Consider the following 16,696-nt stretch of genomic DNA (forward strand, 5'->3'; position numbering starts at 1 on the left):
CCGTGTGTCACCCACCACAGCTGCACCAACCTCACCATAGCAGCACCAACCTCTCCACAGCTGCACCCACACTGCTGCAGTGGCACCCATCACCTCTAGGCTCATTTCAATTGCCAGAGACCTTTAATAGCACAGTGGGGGACCCACACACAACACCCACATCCCTGGCACCGGCACAGGTGCTGTGGCACCTCACCACAGCATCAGCCACACGGTGTGGCTGAACACCAGCTCTGCCTCCTCCTCCTCCTCGCCCGGGGCCATGCAATGCCCCTTCCCACCCCCTCCAAGCCTCACCCCCGCCCCGCGGCCCCGCCGCTCTCCGCCTCCCCCGCCCCTTCCCCTCCCCGCAGCAGCTGCACCAGCTCCCCCGTGAGCCGATACCTCTTCCCCTCCCACCAAAAGTGAGTCGGGGGCTGCTCCGGCCCCTGCTCGTACTCGAAGCGGGACCCCCACTCCAGAGCCAGCGCCGAGCGCACCGGCCCCGCGCCCCCCGCCCGGCCCGGCGCCGGGTGGTACAAGCGCCCGTTCTCCGGCAGCATCACCAGCGCCTCGGGCCGGAACGGCACGGCCAGCCGCTCCCCGCCGCCGCAGAACGACAGCACGGCGCGGCGGGAGGAGGAGGAGGCTGAGGAGGAGGCGGCCGGGGGCAGGAGGCGGGTGAAGACGATGGGTCTGTGCTCGCAGCGCAGGAGGTTGCGCTCCGCGCCGCAGCGGGACACGAACGGGAATTCGCGCTCGTAGCGGCCGCTGCGGTTCCGCTCCAGCCGCGTGAAGAAGAACGTGAGGAAGGTCACGTCTGCCGGGATGGACCCTCATTAACCCGCGCCTCTCCTTAATTAACAGCCCCCCCTTTTAATTAAGCCGCATCGCCGCTCGTGGTTAGCCCGCTGGGAACGGCCGCTGCGGGGCTGCGAAGGGAGGGTGAGGAAGAAGAGGAGGAGGAAGGCAACGTCTGCTGGGATAAACCATCATTAACCCCTTCCCACAATTAACTCTGTGTGCTCCTAATTAACCTAACCCTCCTAATTAACCTCCAGCCCCCCCTAACTAACCCCCAGTGTCCCCATGATTAACCCCCTTGGAACAACTGCGGTTCTAAGGGAGGGTGAGGAAGAAGATGAGGAGGAGGAAGGCAACGTCTGCTGGGATAAACCATCATTAACCCCTTCCCTGAATTAACTCCCTGTGCTCCTAATTAACCTCCAATCCCCCTAATTAACCTCCAACGCCCCTAACTAACCCCTAGTCCCCCCATGGTTAACCCCCTCAAAACAACCACTGCGATTCTAAGGGAGGGTGAGGAAGAAGAAGATGAGAAAGGCAACATTTGCTGGGATAACCCCTTCCCACAATTAACCCCCAGTGCTCTTAATTAACCCCAACCCTCCTAATTTAACCTCCAACCCTCCTAATTAACCTCCAACCCTCAGTCCTCTCATGATTAAAGCTGCTCAGAACAACCACTGCTAAGGGAGTGAGGAAGAGGAAGGTGATACCTGCCAGGATGGACCCTAAGTAACCCCACTAATTAACCCCTAAACCTCCTAATTAACTCCCACCCTCCTAATTAACCCCAACCCTCCTAACTAACCCCCAATTCTCCATAATGAACCCTCCCATAGAGGCTGCCGGGGTTCAGCTCCAGGTGAGTGAGGAAGGCAACGTTAATTAACCTCACACCCTCGTTAATTAACCCTCCCCTAATTAACACCGGAGAAAGGGGGGTGTTCCTTAATGGGAAAGCGATTTGAAGGGGCTGAGGGAGGTTGGGGGGGGGGGGGGGGGGGGGGTGAGTAGGGATCAGTGTTACCAAGTGCCTGGGAGCAATTAAGGGCAGGAAGTGGTTAATTAAGGCGGTGATTAATATGCAAATTAGGTTGAGAGGAGGATGTTTTGGCACCTACAAAGGCAATGAAGGGGATGAGAGTATCTTCTCCCCACTCCACAGCCCCCCCAATACAGATGAGACCCCAAATAAAGATGAGTCTCTAATTAAAGACCCTAATTAAGGCTAAAACGCTACTGAATGGTGATGGGGAGGAGGGATTTTGGGGTGATTTGGTTTTTTGGAGGGGTTCTGAGGAGATTTGGGGGGGTTGGGGGGATTTTGATTGCTTTTGGAGAGAGTTGGAGGGGATTTGGGGTTTTTTGGGGGGGATTTGGGGGCTTTGAGGATTTTCGGGGGATTTATTTTGGGGGGGCTGGAGAGGATTTGGGGGTTTCTGGGGGGCTTTTGTGTTTTTTGGGGTGATTTGAGGGGATTTGGAGACTTTGGGGATTGTTTGGGGGGATATTTTGGGGGGTTTGGGTGGATTTTGACATTTTTGGGGGGGTTGGAGAGAATTTGGAGGCTTTTTGGGGGGGATTTGGGAGGTTTTGGGATGCTCTGGGGGGATTTGAGGGGGATTGTTGGGATTTGGGGGCTTTTGAGGTCAGGGGGAGTTGGGGTTTGGTTTTTTGGGAGGATTTGGGAGGCTTATTTGTGGGGGTTTTAGGGTGGGATTTGGGTCTTTGGAAGGGGTCAGAGAGGATCTGGGGGATAATTTTGGGGGGATTTTGGTTTTTGGGGGCATTTTGAGGGGTCATTTTTGAGGGGGAGGATTTGGGGGGGTTTTGGGGGGATCCCAGTACCTTTGAAGCAAGTGATGAAGTTCTTCACTTTGGTGTCATCGAGGAAAAGCTGCAGAAAAAAAGGGGGAAAGCCTCAAAATCCCAAAGCAGGTGCAAGGGCCAAATGGGATCTGGCTGGGATCCATCCAGGGGTCATCCAGGCTCTGCCCTGGGTCCATTTAGAGTCTTTCTGTGGGGGTTTTGTCCAGGATCCGTTTTGTCTCTGGGCTGGGATCCATCCAGGTTGTGTCCTGGGTCCATTTAGAGCCTTTTGGGGAGGGGGGTGGGGTTGTCTGGGATCCATCCAGGCTCTGCCCTGGGTCCATTTAGGGTCTTTTGGGGGGAGGGTTGTCCGGGATCTATTTTGTCTCTGGGCTGGGATCCATCCAGGTTGTGTCCTGGGTCCATTTAGGGTCTTTTTGGGGGGGTTTATCCAGGATCTGTTTTGTTTCTGGGCTGGGATCCATCCAGGTTGTGTCCTGGGTCCATTTAGAGCCTTTTGGGGAGGGGGGGGTTTGTCTGGGATCCATCCAGGCTCTGCCCTGGGTCCATTTAGGGCCTTTTTGGGGGGGTTTTGTCCAGGATCTGTTTTGTCTCTGGGCTGGGATCCATCCAGGTTGTGTCCTGGGTCCATTTAGGGTCTTTTTGGGGAGGTTTATCCAGGATCTGTTTTGTCTCTGGGCTGGGATCCATCCAGGCTATATTCTGGGTCTATTCAGAGCCTTTTGGGGAGGGGGAGGTTGCCCGGGATCCATTTGGGATCCATCCAGCCTCTGCTCTGGGTCCATTTAGGTCTTTTTGGGGGAGACTGTCCAGGATCTGTTTGGGTTCTGTGCTGGGATCCGGTTGGGATCCATCCAGCATCCATCCAGCCTCTGTCCTGGGTCCGTTGAGGTCTTTTTTGGGGGGTTCTGCCCAGGATCCATTGGGGATCCTCTCGGATCCTTACAGACACCCCTTTAACCCTATAGACACCCACATATATCCCTAGAGACATCCCATAACTGTACTGACACTCATACAGACACCCCCTTAACCCTATAGACACCCACATGTATCCCTACAGACACCCCCATAACCCTACTGACACTCCTACGTACCCCTAGAGACACTCCCATAACCTTACAGACACCCCCTTAACCCTATAGACACCCCCATAGATCCCTATAGGCATCCCCCATAACCATATAGGCACCCACATATATCCCTATAGACACCCCCATAACCCTACTGACACACACACACGTATCCCTATAGACACACACATGACCATACAGACACCCCCATAACTCTGTAGGCACCCACATATATCCCTATAGGCATCCCCGAAGCCTATAGACACCATATATATCCCCCCATAGCCTTCTCATAGCCCCTATAGCCCCGTCTAGCCCCCCATAGCCTCCTCATAGCCCCCCATAGCCTTCTCATAGTCCCTATAGGCCCTTCATAGCCCCCTATAGCCCCCTCATAGTCCCCCATAGCCTCCTCAGAGCCCCCATACCCCCTTCATAGCCCCCCATAGCCTTCTCATAGTCCCTATAGCCCCTTCATAGCCCCCCATAGCCCCTATAGCCCCCATAGCATCCTCATAGCCCCTATAGCCCCCTCATAGCCCCCCATAGTCTCTTCATAGCCCCTATAAACCCCTCATAGCTCCCATAGCCCCCATAGCATCCTCATAGCCCCTATAGCCCCTTATAGCCCATATAGCCCCCCATAGCCCATATAGCCCCTTCATATCCCCTATAACCCCTTCATAGCCCCCCATAGCCTCCTTATAGCCCATATAGCCCCCCATAGCCTCCTCATAGCCCCCATAGTATCTTGGTAGCCCCCCATAGCCTCAGCATAGCCCCTACAGCCCCCCATAGCCCCCTTATAGCCCATATAGCCCCCCATAGCCCATATAGCCCCCCGTAGCCCCCCACTGACGGGCTCCAGAGGGAACGAGCAGCACCAGCCAGACGCTTTTTATTCACACGCCGTGGGGGGAGGGGCGGGGGGGTGGTGCCTCTGGACCCCTCCCCCCAATCTGGATCCCCCCCCCCCCCCACGCCCCCGGCCCACGCGCGGGGAGGGTCCCACAGCCGCGGGGGTGGGGGGGCTCGGGGAGATGCTCGGAGTCGGCTTCATAATAAATAAAAGGCTGAAACGGAAAAAAAGGGGGAAAAAGGGGAAAAAGAGAGAGGGGAAATAAAAAAGCTGAGGGGGGGAAAGGGTTAAATGGGAACAGAGGAAGTGGGGACCCCTCCCGGCCCTGGGGGACCCCCCCACACACCGGTGTCACCCCCCACTCTCCCCCTGTGCCCCCTCCTCCCCACGCCTGGCAGTGAGCAGAGCTGGGAGGTAGCGCTGGGGGTCCCCCCACCCCGGGACCCCCCTCACCCTGTGACATCCACCTCGGGGACCCCCTGCGCCTTGGGGACCCCCCCACCTCGGTGACCCACCTTGAGGACCTCCCCTCCCCCTGGGGACACCCATCTTGGGGATCCCCTCTCACCCTGGGGACCCTCCCTCCCTACTTTGGGGACACCCCCACCTTAGTGACACCCACCTTGGGGACCCCCCCCACCTCAAGGACTCCCACTTTGGGGACGCCTCCCTTCACTTTGGGGACCCCTCACCTTAAGGACACCCTCCCATTCAGTGACCCCCCCCCCCCCTTCCACCTTGGAGACATCCCCCTCAACTTTGGGGACCCCTCCCACCTTAAGAACTCCCACTTTGGGGACCCCTCCCCTGGGGACACCCACCACTTTGGGGACCCCCTTCCTTGTGACACCCACCTTGAAGACCCTCCACTTTGGGGACCCCCCCCCCCTTCCCCTCCATGGCCCCCCCAACCCCGAGGAGAAATCAGCATCTGGGTTGATAATTAGGGGCTTCTAATTAATAACTCTCTTTATACATCTCTGGACTCTGATGGGTGTCCTGTCCCACCCCACCCCCTCCCCACCCATGGGTGCTCCTGGGGTGCCCCCTCCCCTGTGGGTGCCCCCCACCCTCACCGTCCCATGTCACCCGAAGGCACTTGGGAAAAGCATTTTTCTTCTTCTCTCACCATCCCCGTGTCCCCACACCATCCCCTTCTCCCCTCACCATCCACTTCTCCCCTCACCATCCTCTTCTCCCCTCACCCCCCCCCATCCCCTCACCAGCCCCATGTCCCCTCAATATCCCCTTCTCCCCTCACCACCCCCGTGTCCCCTAACCATCCCGTTCTCCCCTCACCATCCCCTTATCCTCTCACCATACCGGTGTCGCCTCACCATCCCCTTCTACCCTCACCACCCCCGTGTCCCCTCACAATCCCATTCTCCCCTCAACATCCCCGTGTCCCCTCACCACCCCCGTGTCCCCTTACCATCCCTTTCTCCCCTCACCATCCCCTCCTCCCCTCACCGTCCCCGTGTCCACTCACCCCTCCCATGTCCCCTCACCACCTCCTGGTCCCCTCACCATCACCTTTTCCCCTCACCACCCCCGTGTCCCCTCACCGTCCCCGTGTCCCATCACCACCCCCGTGTCCCCTCACCACCCCCCTATCCAATCACCCCCCCCGTGTCCCCTCACCAGCCCCATGTCCCCTCAGCAACTCCTTCTCCCCTCACCCCCCCGTGTCCCCTCACCAGCCCCATGTCCCCTCAGCAACTCCTTCTCCCCTCACCACCCCCATGTCCCCTCACCGCCCCTGTATCCCTTCACCCCCCCCCGTGTCCTCTCAGAAACCTCTTCTCCCCTCACCACCCCCGTGTCCCCTCACCGCCCCCGTGTCCCCTCAGAAACCTCTTCTCCCATCACCACCCCCTTCTCTCCTCACAACCCCCGTATCTCCTCACCCTCCCCGTGTCTTCTCACCTTCCCCTTCTCCCCTTACCATCCCCTTCTCCCCTCAGCATACCCTTCTCCCCAAACCATCCCTTTCTCTCGTCACCACCCCCGTGTCCCCTCACCATCGCCTTCTCCCCTCACCACCCCCGTGTCTCCTCACCGCCCCCGTGTCCCCTCAGAAACCTCTTCTGCCATCACCACCCCCTTCTCTCCTCACAACCCCCGTATCTCCTCACCCTCCCCGTGTCTTCTCACCTTCCCCTTCTCCCCTTACCATCCCCTTCTCCCCTCAGCATCCCCTTCTCCCCAAACCATCCCTTTCTCTCGTCACCACCCCTTTCTCCCCTCACCACCCCCTTCTGCCCTCACCACCCCCTTCTCCCCTCACCCTCCCCGTGTCCCCTCATCCCCCCTGTGTCCCCTCAGCAACTCCTTCTCCCATCACCATCCCCTTCTCCCCTCACCATCCTGGTGTCCCCTCACCACCCCCTTCTCCTATCACCAACCCCTTATCCCCTCACCCCCCCGTGTCCCCTCACCAGCCCCTTCTCCCCTCACCACCCTCTTGTCCCCCCACCACCCCCGTGTCCCCTCACCGTCGCCGTGCCCCCTCACCATCCCCATGTTCCCTCACCCCCCCCCATATCCCCTCAGAAACCCCTTCTCCCCTCACCACTCCCGTGTCCCCTCACCGTCCCATTCTCCCCTCACCGTTCCCTTCTCCCTCACCGTCGCGTGCCCCCTCACCATCCCCATGTCCCCTCACCAGCCCCTTCTCCCGTCACCACCCCCGTATCCCATCACCATCCCCGTCTCCCCTCACCATCCCTATGCCCACACTGTTCCCCACACCATCCCTGTGCCCACACCGTGTCCCCTCACCGTCCCTGTGCCCTCACCATTGTGTCCTCTCACCATCCCCTTCTCCCCGCACCACCCCCTTCTCCCCTCACCATCCCCGTGTCCCCCCCCATCGTGTCCGCAGCCCCCCGTCGCCCCCCATCATGCCATGCCTGTGCCCTCAAACAATCCTGAAGCTGCTGGTGACGGGCTGGGCGCCCTCTCGCACGCGGGTGCTGATGCCCATCCTGCAGTACCCGCTGTACTCGGCCACCATCGCCGAGCTGGGGTCGTGCAGCTCGGCTACTACCTGGACGACGAACGGTGCTGGGCACTGGCGCTGAGTGAGCTGCGGCGGGCGCTGGCCGAGGGCCGCCGGCACTGCTGCCCACGGGTGCTGTGCATCATCAACCCTGGCAACCCCACCGGTACCCTGCGGCACCAAGGGCTGGGACGGGACCCCAGGGGTGGGATGGGATGGGACTCCAGGGGTGGGATGGGATGGGACCCCAGGGGTGGGATGGGATGGAATGGGATGGGATGGAATTGGATGAGATGGGACTGGATGGGACCCCAGGGGTGGCACCTCAGGGGTGGGATGGGATAGGACTACGATGGGACTCCAGGGGTGGGATAGCACTGGGATGGGACCCTGAGGTTGGGATGGGACCCCAGGGATGGGACTTCACGGGTGGGATGGGACCCCAGGGTTGGGATGGGACTGGATGGCACCCCAGGGTTGGGATGGGATGGGACTCCAGGGGTGGGATGGGATGGGATAGGACTGGATGGGACCCCAGGGTTGGGATGGGACACCAGGAGTGGGACCTCAGAGGTGGGATGGGATAGGACTGGGATGGGACTCCAGGGGTGGGATGACACTGGGATGGGACCCTGAGGTTGGGATGGGACCCCAAGGATGGGAGTTCAGGGATGGGATGGGACCCCAGGATTGGGATGGGACTGGATGGGACCCCAGGGGTGGGATGGGACCCCAGGGTGGGATGGGATGGAATGGGATGGGACCCCAGGGTTGGGATCGAATGGGATGGGATGGGACTTGATTGGACCCAAGGGTTGGGATGTGATGGGACCCCAGGGGTGGGACCTCAGATGTGGGATGGGATAGGACAGCGATGGGACTCCAGGGGTGGGATGAGACTGGGATGGGACCCCAGGGGTGGGATGCGACCCCAGGGGTGGGAGCCAGGGGTGGGATGGGACCCGGAGGTTGGGATTGGACCCCAGGGATGGGAACTTAGGGGTGGGATGGGACCCCAGGGGTGGGATGGGATGGGACCCCAGGGGTGGGATGGAATGGGACTGGATGGAACCTCAGGGTTGGGATAGGATGGGACCCAAGGGGTGGGATGGGATGGGTTGGGATGGGATGAGACCCTAGGGTTGGGATGGGTCCCAAGGGGTGGGGTGGGATGGGACCCCAGGGGTGGGATGGGTCCCAAGGGGTGGGTGGGACCCCAGGGGTGGGATGGGGTGGGATGGGATGGGACTGGATTGGACCCAGGGGTAGGATGGGATGGGACCCCAGGGGTGGGATGAGTCCCCAGGGGTGAGATAGGATGGGACCCCAGGGGTGGGATGGGACCCCAGGGGTGGGATGGGATGGGACCCCAGGGGTGGGATGGGACTTCAGGGGTGCTATGGGACCCCAATGGTGGGATGGGATGGGACCCCAGGGTTGGGATTGGATGCGACCCCAGGGGTGGGATGAGTCCCCAGGGGTGGGATGGGATGGGACCCCAGGGGTGGGATGGGACTGGATTGGACCCCAGGGGTGGGATGGGTCCCTAGGGATGGGATCGGACCCCAGGGGTGGGATGGGATGGGACTGGATGGGACCCCAGAGTTGGGATGGGATGGCACCCCAGGGGTGGGACCTCAGGGGTGGGATGGCATAGGATTGGGATGGGACTGCAGGGGTGGGATGAGACTGGGATGGGACCCTCATTGTTCCTGTGCCCACATCATGTCCCCTCACCATCCCTGTGCCCACATTGTCTTCCCTTATTTTCCCTGTGCCAACACTGTGCCCCTCACCATCCCTGTGCCCACACCGTGTCCCACATCATCCTTGTGCGCACATCGTGTCCCACACCATCACTGTGCCCACACCTTGTCCCACACCATCCTTATGCCCACACCATGTCCGACGCAGTCCCTGTGCCCACACCGTGTCCCCTCATTGTCCCTGTGCCCAGTGTGCCCTCACCATCCCTGTACCCACACCATGTCCCCTCACCATCCCTGTACCCACACCGTGTCCCCTCATTGTCCCTGTGCCCACACCGTGTCCCCCCACCTTACCTATGCCCACACTGTGTCCCCTCACCATCCATGTGCCCACACCATGTCCCCTCATGATCCCTGTGCCGACACCATGTCCCTCACCATCCCTGTGCCCACACTGTGTCCCCACACCGTCCCTATGCCCACACAATGTCCCCTCATTGTCCATGTACAGTGTCCCACACCATCCCTGTGCCCACACCGTGCTCCACACCATCCCTGTGCCCATACCATGTCCCCTCAAAATCCCTGTGCCCACACTGTGCCCCTCACAATCCCTGTGCCCACACCTTTGTGTCCTCTCACTATCCCCTTGTCCCCTAACCATCCCCGTGTCCCCTCACCACCCCGTTCTCCCCTCACCATCCCCATCTCCCCTCACCACCCGCTGTGTCCCCTCACCAGTCCCATGTCCCCTCACCATCCCTGTGCCCACACTGTACCCGTCACTATCCCATTGTCCCCTCACCATCCCCGTGTCCATTCACCACCCCCTTGTCCCCTCACCATCCCAGTGTCCCCTCACCCCCGCCGTGTCCCCTCACCACCCCTTTTTCCCCTCAACCTCCTTCTCCCCTCACCACCCCCTTCTCCCCTCACCATCCCCGTGTCCCCTCACCATCCCCATGTCCCCTCACCCCCGCCGTGTCCCCTCAACCCCCCGTGTCCCCTCACGACCCCCGTGTCCCCTCACCTGCCAAATGTCCCCTCACCACCCCCTTGTCCCCTCACCTTCCCCTTCTCCCCTCACCACTCCCGTGTCCCCTCAACTGCCCCGTGTCCCCTCACGAGCCCCTTTTCCCCTCACCCCCCCCATGTCCCCTCACCATCCCCTTCTCCCCTCACAACCCTTCTCCCCTCACCACCCCTGTGTCCCCTCACTATCCCCTACTCCCTTAACCATCCCCGTGTCCCCTCACCCCCCCGTGTCCCCTCACGCCCCCCGTGTCCGCTCACTAACCCATTTTCCCCTCACCACCCCTGTGTCCCCTCACCAACCCTTTTACCCTCACCAACCCCGTTTTCCCCTCACCATCCCTGTGTCCCCTCACCACCCCCTTCTCCCCTCCAAAACCCCCGTGTTCCCTCACCATCCCCTTCTCCCCTCACCATCCCCGTGTCCCCCCCCATCGTGTCCGCAGCCCCCCGTCGCCCCCCATCATGCCATGCCTGTGCCCTCAAACAATCCTGAAGCTGCTGGTGACGGGCTCGGCGCCCTCTCGCACGCGGGTGCTGATGCCCATCCTGCAGTACCCGCTGTACTCGGCCACCATCGCCGAGCTGGGGTCGTGCAGCTCGGCTACTACCTGGACGACGAACGCTGCTGGGCACTGGCGCGGAGTGAGCTGCGGCGGGCGCTGGCCGAGGGCCGCCGGCACTGCTGCCCACGGGTGCTGTGCATCATCAACCCTGGCAGCCCCACCGGTACCCTGCGGCACCAAGGGCTGGGACGGGACCCCAGGGCTGGGACGGGACCCCAGGGGTGGGATGGCATGGGATGGTACTGGATGGGACACCAGGGTTGGGATGGGATGGGACCCTAGGGATGGAACCCCAGGGGTGGGATGGGACCCCAGGGGTGGGACTTCAGGGGTGGGATGGGACCCCAGGGTTGGGACTTCAGGGGTGGGGATGGGACCCCAGGGATGGGACTTCAGGGGTGGGATGGGACCCCAGGGTTGGGATGGGACTGGATGGGACGGGTTGGGACCCCAAGGGTGGGATGGGACGGGATGGGAAACCAGGGTTGGGATGGGATGGGTCCCCAGGGGTGGGATGGGATGGGATGGGACCCCAGGGGTGGGGTGAGTTCCCAGTGGTGGGATGGGATGGGACCCCAGGGTTGGGATGGGACCTCAGGGGTTGGATGGGACTGGAAGGGACCCCAGGGTTGGGATGGGACCACAGGGGAGGGATGGGACCCCAGGGGTGGGATGGGACCCCAGGGGTGGGACCTCAGGGGTGGGATGGGATAGGACTACGATGGGACTCCAGGGGTGGGATGACACTGGGATGGGACCCTGAGGTTGGGATGGGACCCCAGAGATGGGACTTCAGGGGTGGGATGGCACCCCAGGGTTGGGATGGGATGGGACCCCAGGGGTGGGATGGGATGGGACCCCAGGGATGGGATGGGACCCCAGGGATGGGACCTCAGAGGTGGGATGGGATAGGACTGGGATGCGACCCCAGGGGTAGGATGGGATGGGACCCCAGGGCTGGGATGAGTCCCCAGGGGTGAGATAGGATGGGACACCAGGGTTGGGATCGGACCCCAGGGGTGGGACCTCAGGGGTGGGATGGGATAGGACTGGGATGGGACCCCAGGGGTGGGATGCGACCCCAGGGGTGGGACTCCAGAGGTGGGATGGGACCCTGAGGTTGGGATGGGACCCCAGGGATGGGAATTCAGGGCTGGGATGGGACCCCAGGGTTGGGATGGGACTGGATGGGACGGGTTGGGACCCCAGGGGTGGAATGGGATGGGACTCCAGTGTTGGGATGGGATGGGAACCCAGGGTTGGGATGGGATGGGATCTTAGGGGTGGGACCTCAGGGGTGGGATGGGATAGGACTGGGATGGGACTCCAGGGGTGGGATGAGACTGGGATGGGACCCCAGGGTGGGATGCGACCCCAGGGGTGGGACCCCAAGGGTGGGATGGGACCCTGAGGTTGGAATGGGACCCCAGGGATGGGACTTCAGGGGTGGGATAAGACCCCAGGGGTGGGATGGGACTGGATGGGACCTCAGGGTTGGATAGGTCCCCAGGGGTGGAATGGGATGGGACCCCAGGGGTGGGATGGGACGGGACCCCAGGGGTGGGATGAGTCCTCAGGGGGTGATGGGATGGGACCCCAGGGGTGGGATGGGATGGGACCCCAGGGGTGGGATGGGATGGGATGGGACTGGATGGGACCCTAGGGTTGGGATGGGATGGGACCTTAGGGGTGGGACCTCAGAGGTGCAATGGGATAGGACTGGGATGGGACTCCAGGGGTGGGATGAGACTGGGATGGGACCCCAGGGGTGGGATGCGACCCCAGGGGTGGGACCCCAAGGGTGGGATGGGACCCTGAGGTTGGAATGGGACCCCAGGGGTGGGATTTCAGGGGTGGGATGGGACTCCAGGTTTGGGATGGGACTGGATGGAACCCCAGGGATGGGATGAGTCCCCAGGGGTGGGATGGGATGGGACCCCAGGGGTGGGATGAGTCCCCAGGAGTGGGATGGGATGGGACCCCAGGAGCGGGATGCGACCTCAGGGGTGGGATGGGATCCCAGGGTTGGGATGGGACTGGATGGGACCCCAGGGTTGGGATGGGATGGGACCCTAGGGGTGGGATGAGTCCCCAAAGGTGGGATGGGATGGGACCCCAGGGGTGGGATAGGACCCCAGGGGTGGGATGGGATGGGACTGGATTGGACCCCAGGGTTGGGATGGGTCCCCAGGGGTTGGATGGGATGGGATGGGACCCCAGGGGTGGGATGGAATGGGATGGGATGGGACTGAATGGGACCCTAGGGTTGGGATGGGATGGGACCTTAGGGGTGGGACCTCAGGGGTGGGATGGGATAGGATTGGGATGGGACTCCAGGGGTGGGATGAGACTGGATGGGACCCCAGGGGTGGGACCCCAAGGGTGGGATGGGACCCTGAGGTTGGAATGGGACCCCAGGGGTGGGACTTCAGGGGTGGGATGAGACCCCAGGGGTGGGATGGGACTGGATGGGACCCCTGGGGTGGGATGGGACTGGATGGGACACCAGGGTTGGATAGTTCCCCAGGGGTGGGATGAGTCCCCAGGGGTGGGATGAGTCTTCAGGGGTGGGATGGAATGGGACCCCAGGGGTGGGATGGGATTGGATTGGACCCCAGGGTTGGGATGGGTCCCCAGGGGTGGGATGGGATGGGATGGGACCCCAGGGTTGGGATGGGACCCCAGGTGTGGGATGGGATGGGTATCCAGGGGTGGGATGGGATGGGTACCCAGGGGTGGGATGGAATAGGATGGGATGGGACTGGATGGAACCCTAGGGTTGGGATGGGATGGGACCTGGATTGGGACTCCAGGGGTGGGATGAGACTGGGATGGGACCCCAGGGGTGGGATGCGACCCCAGGGGTGGGAGCCAGGGGTGGGATGGGACCCGGAGGTTGGGATGGGACCCCAGGGATGGGAACTTAGGGGTGGGATGGGACCCCAGGGGTGGGATGGGACTGGATGGGTCCCCAGGGGTGGGATGGGACCCCAGGAGTGGGATGGGAACTGGATGGGTCCCCAGGGGTGGGATGGGATGGGACCCCAGGGGTGGGATGCGACCTCAGGGGTGGGATGGGATCCCAGGGTTGGGATGGGACTAGATGGGACCCCAGGGTTGGGATGGGATGGGACCCCAAGGGTGGGATGGGACCCCAGGGGTGGGATGGGATGGGACTGGATGGGACCCCAGGGTTGGGATGGGTCCCCAGGGGTGGGATTGGACCCCAGGGGTGGGAGGGGTCCACAGGGGTGGGAGGGGTCCACAGGGGTGGGATGGGACTGGATGGGACCCCAGGGTTGGGATGGGATGATACGCCAGGGGTGGGATGGGATGGAATGGGATGGGATCCCAGGGGTGGGATGGGATGGAATGGGATGGGATAGGACTGGGATGGGACTCCAGGGGTGGATTGAGACTAGGATGGGACCCCAAGGGTGGGATGCGACCACAGGGGTGGGATGGGATGTGACCCCAGGGTTGGGATGGGATGGGAACCCAGGGGTGGGATGGGATGTGACCCCAAGGGTGGGATGAGTCCCCAGGGGTGGGATGGGAGGGGACCGCAGGGGTGGGATGCGACCTCAGAGGTGGGATGAGACCCCAGGGTTGAGATGGGATGGGACCCCAGGGGTGGGATTGGATGGGACCCCAGGGTTGGGATGGGACCCCAGGGGTGTGGTGGGATGGGATGGGAACCCAGGGGTGTGGTGGGATGGGATGGGAACCCAGGGGAGGGATGAGTCTTCAGGGGTGGGATGGAATGGGACCCCAGGGGTGGGATGGGACCCCAGGGTTGGGATTGGATGCGACCCCAGGGTTGGGGTGGGATGGGACCCCAGATTTGGGATGGGACCCAATGGTTGGGATGGGATGGAATGGGACCCCAGGGGTGGGATGAGTCCCCAGGGGTGGGATGGAATGGGATGGGATGGGACTGGATGGGACCCTAGGGTTGGGATGGGATAGGATCCCAGGGGTGGGACCTCAGGGGTGGGATGGGATGGGATGGGATAGGACTGGGATGGGACTCCAGGGGTGGGATGAGACTGGGATGGGACCCTCATTGTTCCTGTGCCCACACTGTGACCCTCACCATCCCTGTGCCCACACTGTGTCTCACACCATCCCTGTGCCCACAGCGTGTCCCCTCATTGTCACTGTGCCCACACCGTGTCCCACACCATCCTTGTACCGACATCGTGTCCCACACCATCGCTGTGCCCACACCTTGTCCCACACCATCCTTATGCCCACACCATGTCCGACGCAGTCCCTGTGCCCACACCGTGTCCCCTCATTGTCCCTGTGCCCACAGTGTGCCCTCACCATCCCTGTACCCACACCATGTCCCACACCATCCCTATGACCACACTGTGCCCCTCCCAATCCATGTGCCCACACTGTGGCCCCCCACCATCCCTGTGCCCGGACACCATGTCCCCTCACCATCCCTGTACCCACACCGTGTCCCCTCATTGTCCCTGTGCCCACACCGTGTCCCCCCACCTTACCTATGCCCACACTGTGTCCCCTCACTATCAATGTGCCCACACCATGACCCATAACATCCCTGTGCCGACACCATGTCCCTCACCATCCCTGTGCCCACACTGTGCCCCCACACTGTCCCTATGCCCACACAATGTCCCCTCATTGTCCATGTACAAACAGTGTCCCACACCATCCCTGTGCCCACATCGTGCTCCACACCATCCCTATGCCCATACCATTCTCCCCTCACCACCCCCGTGTCCCCGCACCTGCCCCACGCCCCGTCACCACCCCCTTGTCCGCTCACCACTCCCTTGTCCCCTCAACCTCCCCTTCTCCCCTCACCATCCCCATCTCCCCTCACCATCCCCATCTCCCCTCACCACCCGCTGTGTCCCCTCACCAGTCCCATGTCCCCTCACCATCCCCTTCTCCGCTCACCATCCCCGTGTCCATTCACCATACCATTCTCCCCTCACTACTCCCTTGTACCCTCACCATCCCAGTGTCCCCTCACCAGCCCCGTGGCCCCTCACCACCTTCTTTTCCCCTCAACCTCCCCTTCTCCCCTCACCATGCCCGTCTCCCCTCACCATCCCCATGTCCCCTCACCATCCCTGTCTCCCCTCACCATCCCCTTATCCCCTCACCCCACGTGTCCCCTCACCTGCCCAATGTCCCCTCCACAACGCCTTGTACCCTGACCCGCCCATGTCCCCTCACCATCCCCTTCTCCCCTCAGCATCCCCGTGTCCCCTCACCACCCCGGTATCCCCTCATCATCCCTTTCTTCCCTCACCACGCCCTTGTCCCCTCACCAGCCCCGTGTCCCCTCACAATCCCCGTGTCCCCTCACCAGCCCCTTCTCCCCTCACCACCCCCATGTCCTCTCACCTTCCCCTTCTCCCCTCACCACCCCCGTGTCCCCTCACCAGCCGCATGTCCCCTCATCCCCCCCCGTGTACCATCACCATCCCTGTGCTCACACTGTGCCCCTCTCCACCCCCTTCTCCCCTCACCATCCCCTTCTCCCCTCACCATCCCCGTGTCCCCCCCCATTGTGTCCGCAGCCCCCCGTCGCCCTCCATCATGCCATGCCTGTGCCCTCAGACCATCCTGAAGCTGCTGGTGACGGGCTGGGCGCCCTCTCGCACGCGGGTGCTGATGCCCATCCTGCAGTACCCGCTGTACTCGGCCACCATCGCCGAGCCGGGGGCCGTGCAGGTCGGCTACTACCTGGACGACGAACGCTGCTGGGCACTGGCGCTGAGTGAGCTGCGGCGGGCGCTGGCCGAGGGCCGCCGGCACTGCTGCCCACGGGTGCTGTGCATCATCAACCCTGGCAG

The 16,696-nt window shown here is 62.2% G+C and overlaps 1 protein-coding gene across 1 annotated transcript; it reads right to left on the bottom strand.

The window, feature by feature from the left end:
• Positions 1-277: 277 nt before the first annotated feature.
• On the bottom strand, positions 278-15,057 carry LOC133626086 (UPF0598 protein C8orf82 homolog). The gene is made up of 3 exons (XM_062002718.1): positions 15,052-15,057; positions 4,702-4,762; positions 278-799 (listed from the first exon to the last, which is right to left on the bottom strand). The coding sequence occupies exons 1-3, from the start codon at positions 15,055-15,057 to the stop codon at positions 294-296; spliced, it is 573 nt and encodes a 190-aa protein (XP_061858702.1). The 3' UTR covers positions 278-293.
• Positions 15,058-16,696: the final 1,639 nt, after the last annotated feature.

Source organism: Colius striatus, chromosome 9 (assembly GCF_028858725.1).
Source record: "Colius striatus isolate bColStr4 chromosome 9, bColStr4.1.hap1, whole genome shotgun sequence".
In the NCBI taxonomy this organism is placed as follows: Eukaryota; Metazoa; Chordata; class Aves; order Coliiformes; family Coliidae; genus Colius; species Colius striatus.